At 45.3% G+C, this 15,834-nt stretch overlaps 1 protein-coding gene across 1 annotated transcript; it reads right to left on the bottom strand.

Annotated features, from left to right (window-relative positions):
* Window positions 1-153: 153 nt before the first annotated feature.
* LOC142587785 (JNK1/MAPK8-associated membrane protein) lies at window positions 154-15,179 on the bottom strand. The gene is made up of 7 exons (XM_075699052.1): window positions 14,854-15,179; window positions 14,694-14,770; window positions 12,451-12,608; window positions 11,311-11,523; window positions 8,496-8,665; window positions 3,083-3,159; window positions 154-970 (listed from the first exon to the last, which is right to left on the bottom strand). The coding sequence occupies exons 1-7, from the start codon at window positions 14,873-14,875 to the stop codon at window positions 755-757; spliced, it is 933 nt and encodes a 310-aa protein (XP_075555167.1). The 5' UTR covers window positions 14,876-15,179; the 3' UTR covers window positions 154-754.
* Between the last annotated feature and the right edge of the window lie 655 nt (window positions 15,180-15,834).

The following is a 15,834-nucleotide window of genomic DNA, read 5'->3' as shown; positions in this document are numbered from 1 at the left end:
GCTGCAGCATAGCCTCCTCTATGGCTGCACCCTTCTCACCGCACCCTTGTCAAAGTAACGCTGCTTTGTGTTCAGAGGCACTGATACGTTTTTAAAAAAATGTATTTTAAATACACACGTAATGAAATTACTACCAAAGGCAAACGATTCGAGCGCTGGGACAGTTTATTACACATATTTACATGCCACGAAAATCAAGCAACTCGCATATTTACAGTAATCATTCTCTCCGTGAGCAATCGCCAGCTCACCACGAATATTACATTTTAGAAAAGTGGTACAATCTGTTTAGGCAGGCTGTAGAGCACTTGCAGAGGATGATACATCCCAAGTACAAAACACAGGGAAAAACCAATGACACTAATAGAAATTGATTGAAGTGTAACTGCACATAACATGCACCGGTTGACAGTTACAAATGGGCCACAGTGTCCTTACAATAGGCAATACACACTGAACATAAACCTTATTACAGTGCCAAGGCTCGCCGTTACTGTCGCCAGCGACCACAGAAGCATGCCACGTGATGTCCTTGTTGCAGGTGCACAGTCCAGGAAATAGAACCTCAAACTTTTTGGGCACGTCTATGGGCAATGTCATTTCATCAATAGGCAATGCTGCCTAGATCCAAAGCAGGCTACATCTTATGGACCATGCAACCGAGAAAGTGCCAAGTACCATAAAAACAAAGAAACGCCGAAAGCCCTCGCTTAAACATACGCATATGTTCTTTGGCACAAGCTAAGACTGCATGTCACTCCACATGTAGCTTGCTGGGATCTGTGAACTTTGATGTCAGGATGTAGAACAATGATGGGAAGGGGACGACGGCGAGGAGCGCCCAGTGGAATGCTGGATCTCGCAACTGGGTAATGGCGATGATTCCATAGGCGTGGAGGAACCAATGGCCGATGAGAATTGTCAGGTTCCGCAACTCCTTCAGAGTTTGTGAGAACAGAGAACACATGGACTGAAAGAGACAAACAAAGGAGAGAATGTGAGATAAATGAATGTGGCCATACTATATTTTCTGCAGAAGCTCTGTTAACAAACAATTGCAACAAAATCTCACTTGATCTCAATTTGTTAAAGACATATAGTAGTATATGTCAGCAAAGCAGTAAAGTAATTGTAGAAAAGCCATGTAGGCTATCAATCACACAGATTTATCATCAACAGCACTCAGATAGCCCCGTCACAGATGACAGGCACTCCTGTCATCTGCAACACCTAATTATATATGAATGTGAACGGAATATGTGACACCCATCCACATCTCCCTAGAGGTGTTCTGTACGCAAACATCCCACCATGCCGATAAAGCAAATATGACATGTATCTTAGAATTGGGAGCTGTCCCAATAGCATTTTTTGCCATTATTATATGCCAACAAGTGTTGGCTCTCCCGTAATCAAGAGTAGATGCAAGCATAAAATGGCAACCGGCAAAGCAGATTGGTTGAATATGATACCAGCCACAATCTTAAAATGGGTGTAGTCTATGTTTGCAACGACACACCCCACTACATCACACCGCACCACGCCATACTGTGCACGGGTTTATATGGACTATGCCCAGGTAGAAGAAAACCGGTTATAGGTGGCATAACCAGCAACGAAATATGCTGAGACAGAGCGCACTGCCCAGCTAGAAGAAGAAAAGCGCCTGAAGGAGGCGCCACGCAGCGTGGCAACATCTCTCGAGGCGATGCAAAACCCTCGTTTTGGAACTCACGCACAACTGACATTCAAATGAGCACAGGTAGGCAACCCTGTCTCAGTGCCAAAAGAAGACAGTGAAGTGTATGGTGCCCTGTATCTGCCTTTTGAACGTCGCTACTGGAAATGACAAATAAAGGTTCAGCATACTAGAAGTTACAGCTTGAGTGATATCATGAGCAAACATTAGGAAGAACTCGGAAGCAATATTTTTTTTTAACCTGTTTGGGCAGTAACTAGCGTATGTAATGTGGTCCTGTACAAAGGGTTGGGGGCCAGATAGCATATATTCTAAAGTTTGGATTGGTTGCCCGGATGTTCTCGTTTGAGTGCCCGGATAACGGCTCTGGCTTTTGGCTCAAGGTCACTTGAAGATCGCTGACAATGGGAGCTAAAAGCATTTCATGCTCAAAACGTCTTGTGTAAGTGCAGCTGCATGCAACACACACTGTGTGTGAAGCAGCAAGCAAGTAAGTTGGTTTTAGTGAGGCCAAGTGTGGGTTCTGTGTTGCTTCCAGTAGGCAGCAACAATGGTGTTTCTTTTTTTTCCAGTTTGATACAGAAAATAATAATTTTTGCAATTTCTTTCAGATGGGACACCCACTCACATTTCCGACACAAGATTTTGTGCTGAGCCGGCTCCCCCCCCCCCCCCCCCCCCAGTGGTTACCCTACCACTACAAACACTTTTTTTTTTGCCATGCAAAATTTTGCTTCAGTTCGCCTTTAAGAAAGGCAGCAACATACGTTCGTTGTTTGACTCATTTAATGTTTAATGTGCAATGAAAAGGAAGTAAGAAAAGACTAAAGTGCTACCAAATAGCATTCTTTGACATGTGTACCCTGCCAAACCGACTTGCATTGTTTGTATCGGCAAGCAGTACGTGCCGACTGTATAAACTTCTGGTCTGTCAATAAATTTAGCTCATTTGGCATTTCTGTCGGAATGCTATGTGCTGCACCCGAGAAACACGGCCTCGACAGGCACCCAAGAGATGCCTCTTGTCTTCGATTGCTCTGCGAGTGTATGCACCAGGATTATACTTGCGCCTAGTGATATACAAAGGCAAGTGTTTCCTACAATGCAAACTGTACTCTGTCCAATACCCACTTGTCTTAGTTCCAACAAACAATAATCCCGCACTGTCTGTAACACAAGGCACCGAGACAGTTGATGGTCAACAGACACTTTGCATGCGAGAGTTGTTGAGTTCTAGTGTTTCTTAGCCTTAACCATATGAATTATGGCTTTCAGTGCACGTAATGCAGGCAAAACGTCAAATTACCCTCACAAAACACAAGATTACGTGACCAGGTGCCATTCCCACACAAGTTTCTACAGGACGCATGGCAGTGTGCTCACCTGATCAAGCCTGAATGCAAAGTGAGAAGCCATGGACACCACGGACAAAATTATCACGATGTATGGAAATGCGTAATCTGGAACAGAGATGGCAATCAATAACTGATGCAGCATTAGCCCTAACCAGCTACATATAACTTAAGGAGGGTGGTTATCAAACTGCCTCAATTTGAACCAATATGTGATGCAACATTAGCCCAACCAGGTGCACGGAATGTAACGAAGGTGATTATCAAAATACCTCAGTTCAAGGGGAAAAAAAATAAAAGAAATACTTATCTATGTATGCAACTGTGAAAAGGCAACGTGTCGATACAGGCCAAAATACGTTTGCACAGTGCATCAACTGCAATTGATAGTGTCACTGACGCATACCAGAAGGTCTTTCATTGCATAACGCATGTTGTATACATCGGAATTATGTAAAAATGTTAAAATTCCTGGATCTGTGCACATTTGAGTGCATGGAGGGTCAAACACAGCAAATTGAGCAAAAACTCGCTATAATCAAGATGAAATTTGTGTGGCTGTGCGAATCTCACGCGTGCCCTAATATGTTATTTTCTCGCATAGAACCCGTCTCCTGTAATCCGGCTTCGCCGCGTGGCTTCACTGCGGCAGTCGGTATGCTTGCAGGGTATTATGAGAGATGGTGCGAGTGTTGCTCTGCTAACGCCACCTAACGGTGGGGTTGCTTGGGCGCAAAACGGAGAAGGCTCTTCATCTTTGGCTCGGGATCGGCAAGCGGCGCGGACGCTCCGTGCGTGCACCGATCCATGCTTCTGCGAGACCATCTCGCGAGGCCTACCCTAGAATGAACAAACACGATCGTTCGAACGCGCCACCGTTTGCGTGACTGTACACGCGAATGACCAGGCATTGGTGTCCAGCATGGGGCGAACATAGTCGCTCGTTATCCGGTCGCGGTGAGTCGGACTTCCGCAATTTGTCATGCGCCCATCAGCATGCTTTGTGGATAGCAACTCGGCTAGCAGGCATTGGTCGGTGCGCGCAATAAGTGCCCTTGTGATTGTTTGCATGTGTTGTCGTTCCTTTGTCCCAAGAGCATGGGTGAGAACCCCACAAATTAGAAGCCAGCGTAGCAGCATCGACATCGAGGAAGATAAGGGGAATGGTGGCTGGCTAGGGACAGGCCATAGCCTAGGAAGCGAAGCGGGTATGTGGCTCCGATCACAAACAACCAGCACAAGGTGGCCGGGAGAATCGTCCATCGAGGAATGACTGTCAGCCAGGGCCTTCTGCTCAGTAAAAATATACTCCTGTTTATCGTGGCTCATCGTCATCACTGATTTTGCACGCCACACCAGAATTACTTCGTTATATCTATTACTGCATTATAACCATTGTTCACACTCACAGCCAACATTGTTCATTAGAGGGTGGTGGGTTGCAGTGAGTTAACCAAAGCCCCCAATGCTTTGCAAAAGGACCTAAAAAAATTCTTTTCTGCTGCGTCTTCGTCAGCGAGTAGACTAGTTTCTCTAATATAGCTGTGAATGCCAATCCACCTTTGTCGCCATCGGGTGCACAGATGTAGAGGCACTACTTATCAGTGCACGAGATCAGAGGCTGATAAGTGATAATTAACACTGATAAATCAAACGCGACATGGAAAAATATGAGCAGATGCCATATTTTGTAATGACCCATTTCATTTTCCCCTCTTCTTAACGACAGTTGCACGCAGTGGCCGATTCCTGCAATAAAGGCAGCACTCTTTCCTTCCAAGTTAAAACAATGCAACAGATTGTTATGAAATGTGATACCAGAGCACAAAAACCCCTTGACTGCACGCGCAGCAAGTTTAGTGCAGCCACAGTCAGGCAATACAGCAAGCACCAAAATCATGCTTCATTCGTGTGCTGCAAGCCACACACTTTGCTGTTTTTTTATGGCATTGACTAAAAGAAGATAGTTGCTATGTCTCGTTATAAAAAATTCCCACTTCGACAGTTGAAAGGAGGGTTGAAATGCAAAGGTTCTTATGGGAAATTCAAGTGGAATTAGCATTACTTCGTTTCGCTTATTGGTTTCATTATTACCAGTTTTGTTATAATGAGCTTTTCACTGCAGCTATTCAGGTGGCCCAGATTATTGCCTGGTGGTCTACTGTGCTAACAGAATGGCCATCAAGGGAAGAGAAGCACAGTTTCAACGACAGATAAAATAGCGTACAGTCGACTTCCATTAATTGGACCCTGACAGGACCAACGAAAGTGACAGAATTATCCAGCGGGTCAAATTAAACAAGGTGCAGAAAGAACACCAGAACAAACAGCTTACTTATTTGACAGCATATTCCAGAGCCCCCTAATCAAATGGGCCTCCACTTTCTATGTGTGCAAAGTAGAAAACTAACACAGAAATGGCATTAAAGCTCCTAAACAAAGTAGAAATCTAACGTGCACGAAATTTTTTAATACGGCAGCCAATTTAGAGTCAGCTTCGCCGCACTATTTTTAACATCAGCTTTGCCGCATTATAGCTGTGTTATGTGGTAAAACATGAACACTGCGAAGGCAGTTTTGTTTTCGTATCCAACAGCACCGTGCATGCAATTTTCGCCCAGTTTTCTTGGAAAACAAAAGGCACACGTTATAATCAGGTAAATACTGTAATCACATCTTGTGTGCTACCATTATTTATTGAAAATCTTCCTAACGAGGGCTGAAAACACATGTTTTCGACGGGAGATGACGTGCGTTCAATGCATTCAGTGTTGCCTAAGGTCAGTTAAGACAGACGCTGCCACTAAAAGGGTCATCATTTGGGTCACCATAGGGATCAGATGCGTGTGTGCTGACTGGTCAAGTCTGAATTACCCGGCGAATACCAATTTTAGGATCGAAATAACCAACGTTCGGGCCCATAGAAATGCATGGGCACCGGCCGAGACCTTTGGTCAGGATTTAATTAACCAGAGTCGAATTAACGGAAGTCTACTGTATTTGCTCGATTCTGATGCACTTTTTTTCTGATGTACCAAGCAATGACATGCACATTAGATTTGAGTACAAAATACAAACTATACTAAAACAGCAACAAGCTATTGTCATTAAAGATTTCTGTAATGCAATCCAATCCACAGCGCTGCAGCTGTGGCAGCTTTTTGCCTAATCCATAAGTTTGTTAGGCTGCTATAGTCTGCAAGACATATAGAAATGTGGTATCTCAGATGCCATAGACAGTGCCAAAGATGAACACGCTCCAGGTTTTCAAAAGGAATAAGGAGGCCTCCAACAGCAGTTATGAGTGATGTCCGGTCCACTGTAGCTCAAATGCAATAATTTTCTTTTTACAAGTGAGCAGAAATTTCAATTATTCCCTCTTTTATCATGAATAGTTGGTGAGTAAATGATCAAGGACTCTGCATTTTTCATTGAAATATGAAAGCTGCATGTTATGGTAGAGAGCATTTCCTTTTTGATTTCTGGTTTCAGCTATCAGGTGTGCATTACAATTGAGTAAATACGGTAGATGGTGTGATGACATAAGGAGACGTTCAGGCACACGATGGCATAGGCTGACAGGGGTAAATGGATGTCACAGGGAGAGGCTTTTGCCCTGCTGAGGACCTAAATAGACTGATGACGATAACGGATGTGGGGATAGTGTTGGTGACTGTGGTGATGATTGTGGTGATGATCGTGATGATGGCCATGTTCAACTGGAACAACACACAATGCACCTATGCAGTCCCGCCTAGTTAGTCACCATCAATATCATTTTTAAAAACACTTTGAGCGCAAAACAAACAGGGACGAAGAAAAGTAGCAACACAAGGATGATAGCTTTGGTGTTCGCTTTGTTTGGTCTTCGTCCCTGTTTGTTTTGCGCTCAAAGTGTTTTTAAAAATGAATATGTTCCAACTAGGTCGACTCGCAGTTATGCATCAATATCAGCCTATTCCGCGTACACTGCAGGACAAAAGCTGCCCTGAAGCAATTTCCAATGGATGACTTTAGAAAGTGGCACACATGTTCAAGCGGCTGCCAGTAAAGCATTATAGGAATCTTGAGGGAAGGTGCTCTGTCATCAGCTGCACTTGCAGCCACCCTTGTAGGTTGTGCCCAGCCCAAGTGGAGCCAAGCCCTTTTTCTACTGTCTTGGTCAACTTTGGCACAACAAATTACAAAGCAGTCAACAAAGGTAAGCGCGACCTGAGTGGCCACAAAATGCCGTGCGGATACTGCAGCCATCACATCCTCCGCACAGTCAGTAGGCCATGTGCATTCGTGTGTTGGCCCCTGCTTTTGTATCTGCAGCGAAGTTCGCAAGTCATGACCTGCTGCTTTTGCCAAATGCACGAAATGTGCAGCCACGACACACTGAGAAGACAGTGACACGTCATCAGAGCATGAAGTTTTACGTACACTACTACTTCGTTGCATTTTGGCTGTCCGTATGCACGAAGACATTCCAGCCGCAATCATACTTAAAGTGATTCAGCGCATAAACAGTTTCTTGTGGGGCTGTTCAACATGTGTTATGCACTAGAATACGCTTCATGCTGGTTAGAATATCAAGAATGTTATTTTGAATGGAGATCTGTGAATGTGTCTTTCAAAACGTTTTGACAAGTTGCTGGGGGCCAGCGATGGATTGCCCACAAACATTTCCTGCCAATGGTGCTTACTTCGAAAAGTGTGCTGACAAATATGCCTTGGTGTATAATATCAACAGCGACGAGGTTCCTGCGAGTGTGTTTTTAATCTTCAAGAGCATGCACGAGCACAGTGTTTCACTAAACGCTGTACTACAACCACTACTGATGGCAGCAGCAGTCCAACGATGTTTACAAGCCTTTCGCAAGTTTCACGGCCAGACAACTTCTAAGACATTTCTTACAGAACGGAGGTTGTGTTAGCAAGTGTAGACAAAGAGCCCATGAAAAAAGAAAGCGTCAGATGCTGCACTCACACATTTCCGCGCCTAGCGCCAGCTTGTGCAGATACAGCACGAGACATCTTGTGCACATCAAAGCGTGAGTTGGCTTGCATCACAACAGTCGCTCGCAGAAACCAATAAGAGCACGCAGTATTCAAGGCGCTTCAATGATGCTTCGATGGCAAGCATGGTGAGCGGGCTCATTGCAGCACCCCACGGTGGCCACGGTATCTAGCTGCGCAGCACATGGCTTCCAAAACCGAAATTGACCCTCAAAGTTCTTATAATTCCCTTGGTGTCGCAGGCAGCGCTAACTTTTCTAAGGTCGTCCATTAACCCTGTCTTATGCCAGATGGCAAGCCTGCAAGTTTCCTACTCTCATCGCATCATCTAATTCTCTGCCCTCCTCGACTGCACTTCTTTTCTCTCGGCACCCACTCAGTAACTTTCTTTAAGAGACTGTTGGTGTATGCTGTGTTTCACTACAAGCGAAAGTGTTACTCACACAGCAGCCCGCCCATAGTGGCATGAATGAGGCCCAATGCAGGAATGGCGTACATGGTCAGGAAGACTGACTTCTTTCCCTGACCAGAAAAGACCTTGTAGACTAGCAGGGGCCGCAGGAGCAGCAGGGATGCCAGGCAGAGGCCGTAGAAAACAAAGATCATCGAAAACCTGCATGGTAAGAAAAGATGTGGCAGTAGACGGAGACTTTAAATGGAGGTAGGTTATGTTAGGCCAGGCAGGCAGATTACACTGTGTGATACTAAATAGGTCAGGCTTACTGTGGGCAAAGGAATGGTAAGCAAGAAGGTATGCAAAAACGGAAGGCAGGTGGCACCACCACCTTTCAATTCTCATAACTTCCCGTAATGTTGTTAGGAGTCGGTTCTTTGGAGCTAGGTCTGTACGGTGAAAGAAATCTGGGGACGTTTTGCTGCAGAATCTTGCTTCTAAATATGCTTTTGCCTAGGTACTACCATAGTACGAGCACATACTTTGCTCCCTTTGTCCCTAGCCGAGCTGCATTACGCAATAGAGGATAAATACTCGGGAATAAGCTGTTCCTGAGTTTGTCTTTCACAGCATAGCGGTCACAGCACTGCACTCATGATTGGAAGACCCATAGCTTTTCCTTTCTTTAATACTTATTATATCATATTATTATATCATATTCCCCTTCGACTTCTGCAGTAGGTGTTCTTTTCCTGTGCTAGACTGCCAGGCCTGACACAGAGGGTTCCCGCAAAGGGGAGCGAAGCAACCTGGCACAAAGCACGGGTGGGGCCTTAGGTAGATACCGCTTCAGTGGCCACAGACCAACGAATAATGGCATATTGTTACTGCAAATTAGTTTGGTTCTAAAATATTCATTTGCATGTTACACTGCAGTTCTTATTCGTAGCTGGGCGGCGCATATGCACAGAGTGCCTACGTGGCGCGTACACCTCTTGTTGCCAAAGGCCCTGGCACTGCTAGGCGGCAAACCTTATGCTGCGTGTGCCCAGTGACACAGGCCTACCACTCGTGACAAAAAACTTATGCTTCGGCATTACGAACTCCATAACAGCCACTATGATCCCATTTGGATGGGAGTTTAAGCGACGGTTAAATGGAGCAATTAATGCAGGTAATCATCCGCAGTGTTTAGGCAAAGGCCCTCTTAGAAGCAAGATTCCCCAGCAAAATGTTCCCACATTTCTCTCACTGTACATCCTCTCTACAAAGAACAGCTCGCATGTTGTTTCTGACAGTTTCTGCTTGCGTGTCAAGAGAGATGAATAATGCCCACTCACTGCCTGACCCTGAAATTAGGAGACAAATTGCATTATAACGAAGTCGCATCAGACACGAAATTACCTACGTTATATTCTAAACTCATTATAGCACATATTCATTACATGCTGGTATTGGTGAGAAACATCTTAGATTTACATCCACTACACTCAATAATTGGTCACGCCCATGTTCATTATATATACCAAGGTTCAACTCTAATTAAAAAGTAACAGGTAATTAATTATTTGTGCTTGCCACAGCTCTCTTCCGCTTCTCAAGGCTCCTATATTGAAAAGAGTGCGTTCATCGTTCCGACAGAATCACCAGCCTGCTTGGGCCATTATATTGCAGAAAGAAAAATGTCACCAATCGAAACTGGGATTTGTCACATTTAATGCTGAAGACCTTTGCTGACATTCCTTACTTTGCTTTGCTGATGTTGCATTAAAAGGAAGCTGAAGCACTTTTCCAAAAAGGTGTGCTTGCAGCAAGTTATTATACTTATTCCCCCACGAATACAATAATCACCACTTAACAAGCCATCAAAGAAAGCAGCAGAGGCTGGGGGGTGCCGCGAAATGGATAATGGGCTCCAATTGGCAGAGACAGTAGTGATGTCATTCCAGGTATGGCTGAGGTGCCTGGTTCAAATGTGTTGCTGAACGCCTTGTTTTTCTCACATTAAAATGTTCTCTCTCTCTGCACTACATCCTGTGCAATCCAGAATGCAAGACATTTTGCCACTGAAGTGGGATTTCTATTTTGTCTAGAGTTTGCCACTGCCATGTCCACACTCACATCAGTGAACCGTAACCATGGTTACAGTAGTATGGACTGCAGTGCAGTGAAGCATGGTTCAAGAAAGAGTAAAACACTAGGCCAATTTCCACTTTGGAACTGCCCACTGCCGCTATTTTATCTATCCTAAAGTCAGCCCTTGTGCCTTCTGCTGGACAAAGGCAAGGCCACAAACGTCTATGCAAAGACGCAGCTGGGATTCCCGTGCATTTACACGACTGTTCACTGCATGTCAGATTCAGTGACGAGACTCCTCAAGTGCACACACTTTTGAACAGCTATGTCATAAATGCGCTCTTTACCATGCACTTCTCACTTCTACCTCATTAATAAAATGCCTGCGATGCTTCTTTTGCATAGTTGTCTTTGCTTCTGCCCGAAATAGTTTTGTCTCTCAATCACAGCTCACGCCCACAGATATTAAATTAATTATACGCAGCAACAGACACACACTCTGTCATCCAGCCTAGATAGAGTATCACTACACCACAAGGGAAGCCGATATGGGTTTCCTCCCAAGAAAACCACATGGGTTTCCTTTGTAGCTCCGTACTGCTCTCAGCTGGATGAAACTTCTCCCTTTCGTAAAACTCCCTCTGCCCTTCGGATTTCCGCAGAACTCATTTGCCGGATCCACGTGTGTTTGCACGTGTCTGTGTGTAACTTTCCGTCCTGTTCTACCATGGCTTCCCCAGGAAAGTGTTCAACCCCAATTGGTGCACTGAAGCTCCTTTTGTGCTCACAGCGGGTAGACGGCCTCCTGGGTGCAGCGCAGCGTGTGCTTGTACCCCGGCGTCGGGTTGTGCAGCAGGGTGTACCAGTCCGAGAGGCGCTGCACTCGGCACGTGTGGAGCAGCACCTGACCCACGGGGGGCGTCGTGAGGAGCGTCACCACCGCCGCCAGCACCGTCTCGAACAGGGCGCACGCGTGGAGTGCGAGCACCTCGGGAGTGAAGCTGCGGGAAAGGCAGATGACACGAGACACACATCGGGAGCTTTTGATTGATGGGTCTCGTCACTTCTTTTCAAACGACGCACAACTTGTCTGCACCCTGTCTCTCCCTTCTACCTCACGGACAGCACACACTGAAATACTTTTTATTAAGACATGTTGGTTCTTGCTGTGACTAAGGTGAAAAGACACAATAGAAAGGACACGGAAAGGTGAATGCTTAATCAATATTGAGTATTACATTACTATTCTAGAAACCTAGCAACATTTGTTTAGTGCCAAAAAAAGACAGTTGCACACAGTACAGTGAGTGAAAGAGCAGCCCAATTCTTCTACAGTTCAAAGCACTCATTATGAACTTTGTCCCTCATGCAGCTTCATTGGGTCTCTTCAATTTGCCATTCCACACTGCCCACGACTGCCCGAGACGCTGCGTAAGCCTATGCCCATTGGCTGAAATCAAATGCCTCGAGCCATCCTGACCAGCCTGTGAGGACAAATTGAAGAGACCTACTAGCAATCTCAGAGGCCATGCTCCATCATGCTCCGATAGGAAGTGCCACACTCCCATAAAAAACACCAACAATGTGGTGTGAAGAGCACCACACAGCCAACGAGTTCTGTATAAATTTACTTTCACATGGAAATGCAATGTAATAGGTATGCTTTTTGTCAGTGACTGTCTAACTTACCAAGTATAGACGGGACATGTTATGTGATGGGAATCGCTACCGTACTGTCAGAGTGGCAGTGCCGATTGTATCCTACGTTTATGTCATTTTGTTGCTTAGAAGAGCTCCGTTCTTTGTTTTTGGTAGAAGTGTCGCTCTGGACACGTCATAATTCTAATGTGTCACTCTAGCATGTCTTAATGTTTGCACATAGTGTCTCTTTAACATGTTTCTCACACGAAGTCAAGCAGAACACCAACCTTCGGCGACGCATGGTCTTGTCAATGATGTACCACTCGACCACCAGCAGCAACAGTGCCATGAAGCCCAAGTAGAGCCAGTCGTAGAACTGGGGCAGGTCACTACATGGCAGGCACAGCTTGCTCTCATGAGAAACCCGGAATCCACGAGGACAGGCCTGAGGACGAGTGCACCAGGTACTTATGCCAAGGAGGTAAAAGTGACCGACCGGTTGGGTGGCACCATTAAACTGCTACCAACCGGTAAACAGTTGCTTTTTACAAGACTCTGGACACTGCAGCTTGTCACATATGGAATTTCACATAAAAATTCCGGAAAGAATGACGTTAATGTGATCAGCACGGAAGCAATGTAGCTACACATTTTTCTTTCCCCGCCGAAAGGCGTCATGTATGAAACGTGTAATGCAGCTAGACTCTTCTCTTGTGCTTCCGTCTGGACACCCTGTGCCAGACAACGGTGCTACTCCAAAGTCCACGCATGATGCATGCCTGAATATATATATGATGCAGGTTTGATTACAACCAGCACCCAATGGCATATACCCAGCGATGCAAGTTGGCGTGAAAGAGGTTCATCAAAGAGTGGAACACACCTATAGTCGAGTAGAACTTAAGGAGAGGCCCCGCCCAGATGACCGAAGTGTGGCAGCCGATTGCTTCCGCGACTAACTAAAGAAATAGTCCCGCTGACGCAACTCGACCCAGTTCCGAGTGCGGGCTGCCGCGGTCTCCGTCAGCGGGGTCACCAGCCGGCCGGCTCATGACATCAGTCTAGAGTGCGCGCCCTTTGGTGGAGGCTCGTGTGCATCCGCCTTTGAGGGGAAAATGCCGTTGCCTTCTAAAATTGTACCCAACTATAGTGGCACATATCCGGTGACCCAAGTTGGCATGAAAGAGGTTAAATGCAGACAAATATACCTCAAGACGGGTGAAGGTCTCAAAGAATTCTAATCCCATTAATAGGCCGAAGCGTCACGTATACATGACCCTTGCGATTAAACTGCTGGCTCATTCGAGCTCGAATTTTGCACAGCGGTAACATTTTGTGGTGGATGCATTTTAATACCACATTTTGGTGCACTGCTAGTTGTTTCATCCAGAATAAATAAGAAGTATGCATCCACTATGGCGGTGCCAAAGAGAGAGCAGAATTTGTGGGAATGGAACTGCACTGCCGTCTGTCACTTTAATGGCAAAGCAAAGCAAACACCACGTTTTGCCCATAATCTGCAGCAGGGGTGGCCAAACTGCAGCGTGGGACTCTCTGGCATCTGTACCCACCCCCACTTCCCTCCTTCATATTTCTGCCTCTAAAGACCACCTTTGTTTGCGCTTTAGAAGAGATCGCACACACGGACAGCCTACTTTCAAGGTGCTTACTTCATGGGGAAGCACAATGCAGAGGCACAATGATAAATCACTACATGAGTGTCATTCACTGCGACTACCAGCTATGTCTTGGACAAAATAAAGAAAATTTGCTACGCTCCCCTGTTTACAGAGGCTCTTGACTGAAAAGACTATGTTTTAGGGCTCTTTGCCTATGCCTGTCTGGCCAGCCCTGGTTTACTGTATTGCCCTAAGAATGACAGCGAGAGCCATCATTCCGTTGCTGCGAATTCGACACTTCTTGTTGAGCATTGCTGCATGTAATGTATGCTTAATACTTATTTGTTCTGAACGGAACAGACACAAGTAAGATATCCAAAAGTTTTACTAACATGCATTCAACATGAAATGCTATGGCTGTGTGAAACTTGCATGCGAATAGTACAGCAGTTTAGCCAGAATAAGAGTCATATCTATACCTGCCAACTTAATGGTGTGTTTGATGTCCAATTGCTACACTCTTGATGCGAGAAATTTGTGCATGGTTAAACAGCACGCCCCTTCTTACGTTTTGCAGTCTGGTCAAGCTCTTACGTGATGCTTGGGAATAAGCATGAACGAAGAAGCTTGACAATTAGAGAATCTAATCAACAATGTATTTTAAGAAATGAAACGCAGCACGTGCACTGCCGACTTCCGTACTCGTCAGTGCCCATCACTCTGTGCATGCACAACTTCTTCCCGAAGTTCCTAGATACAATCCGCGGCACAGAAGGTGGAGATATTCGCGCTCCAGCTCCTCCTAATCGTGGCTGCTTCCAGAAAGGGGCTCAATCCGAAACATATCTGCACATCAATTTTAACCACTTCCGACGACTACGTCAGGCACGTGCGGGAGTTTGTACACGTACCCCACAATCGCTGTAGGAACCATTGTCGAATCTGATTCGGCCGCAGTACAGGCCAGGGCAGTGGGTCCTGGTCCGCTCTGCGCACGATGACAGGAAATTATCCAGGTGCATTTACAAAGCCCGCGAGTTCGAACGGGCAAGGAGATGTCGTTTTTCTTACCGTAGGGATAAATGTTCTGCATGGCGCAGCCAGCTTTGAACGTAGGAACGTATATGAAGCGTTTCGTCGGTCGATTTCGCGTTAGCGAAAGTGTACGAACAGCGCTATGCGCGTCTGCAAGCAGACGATGAAACGTTCGACACGCATGCTACGTTTGCATTCGACGCATTCATGCCCTGTCGCTGCCCAAGAAACAAACTATATTGTTTATCTGAGATCGTCGCATTTTGTACGAATTTCTTATAACAACAGAAAGTCATCCAGTTAAGCAGAAAAGTTTCGTTCCGACGCAGACCTAAAAAGCGGGTTCTCCCGTTTAGCAAGGCCTGGTACCACTACCGCAATATGCTAGTTGGCGCTAGCGTAGGGACACATAAAAAAACTACATAATACACATTTGCTTGATAAAATTACATGCGAATTAAAACACAGCGGCATTATTTTGAAAGTAGCGCAAGCGACAGTAGAGATAAATATAGGCATAAGTTAATTGATGAGTTCGTACAGTTAGCTACGGGAAAACAAGATTGGCCCCAACAAGATTTGTCATTCATTACTTACGAACATATTTATGATCGAACATTACTTGCGGCATGAATAAGTTGAGAGATAAGAAAATCGCGAAGATATTACTAAGGTCTCTGCTTATTACGAATTTTTTTATGGGACGAAATATGCATTCTATAAAAATTAATCTGTATTTTCAATACAAATGGTGCGCAAAAAATTGCGGCAAGTGATAGTTGTTCTCATTTGAATGACCCGGCCACTTAAGAATGAGCCATGTCTCAAGGGCAGCATGAGCAATAATTTTTGTAGGAAACTTATGTCAGCAATTACAACAATCAGGAAGTTTCGTACTAAAATATGGTCGCGGTATCGTCGGCTTGATGATATTAGTACAATCAGAGTTTATTGTACGAAAGGTACGAAACTCTACGAGCATAATATAGGGTTTCCAGCAGTCTCCAATTTCGCGGA

This window comes from Dermacentor variabilis, chromosome 7 (assembly GCF_050947875.1).
Source record: "Dermacentor variabilis isolate Ectoservices chromosome 7, ASM5094787v1, whole genome shotgun sequence".
NCBI classification, from domain to species: Eukaryota; Metazoa; Arthropoda; class Arachnida; order Ixodida; family Ixodidae; genus Dermacentor; species Dermacentor variabilis.
Note: the sequence above shows the minus strand (reverse complement) of the source record. Positions and strands in the feature narration are given on the sequence as shown.

Excerpts from the sequence above, each read along its gene's own strand:
- LOC142587785 (XM_075699052.1), bottom strand. The coding sequence starts at position 14,875 with ATGCAGAACATTTATCCCTACG. Across the intron at positions 8,666-11,310 it reads CAGGAGGCCGTCTACCCGCT|GTTTTCGATGATCTTTGTTT; the intron begins GTGAGCACAAAA and ends CTTACCATGCAG. Across the intron at positions 971-3,082 it reads TTGCATTCAGGCTTGATCAG|TCCATGTGTTCTCTGTTCTC; the intron begins GTGAGCACACTG and ends TGTCTCTTTCAG.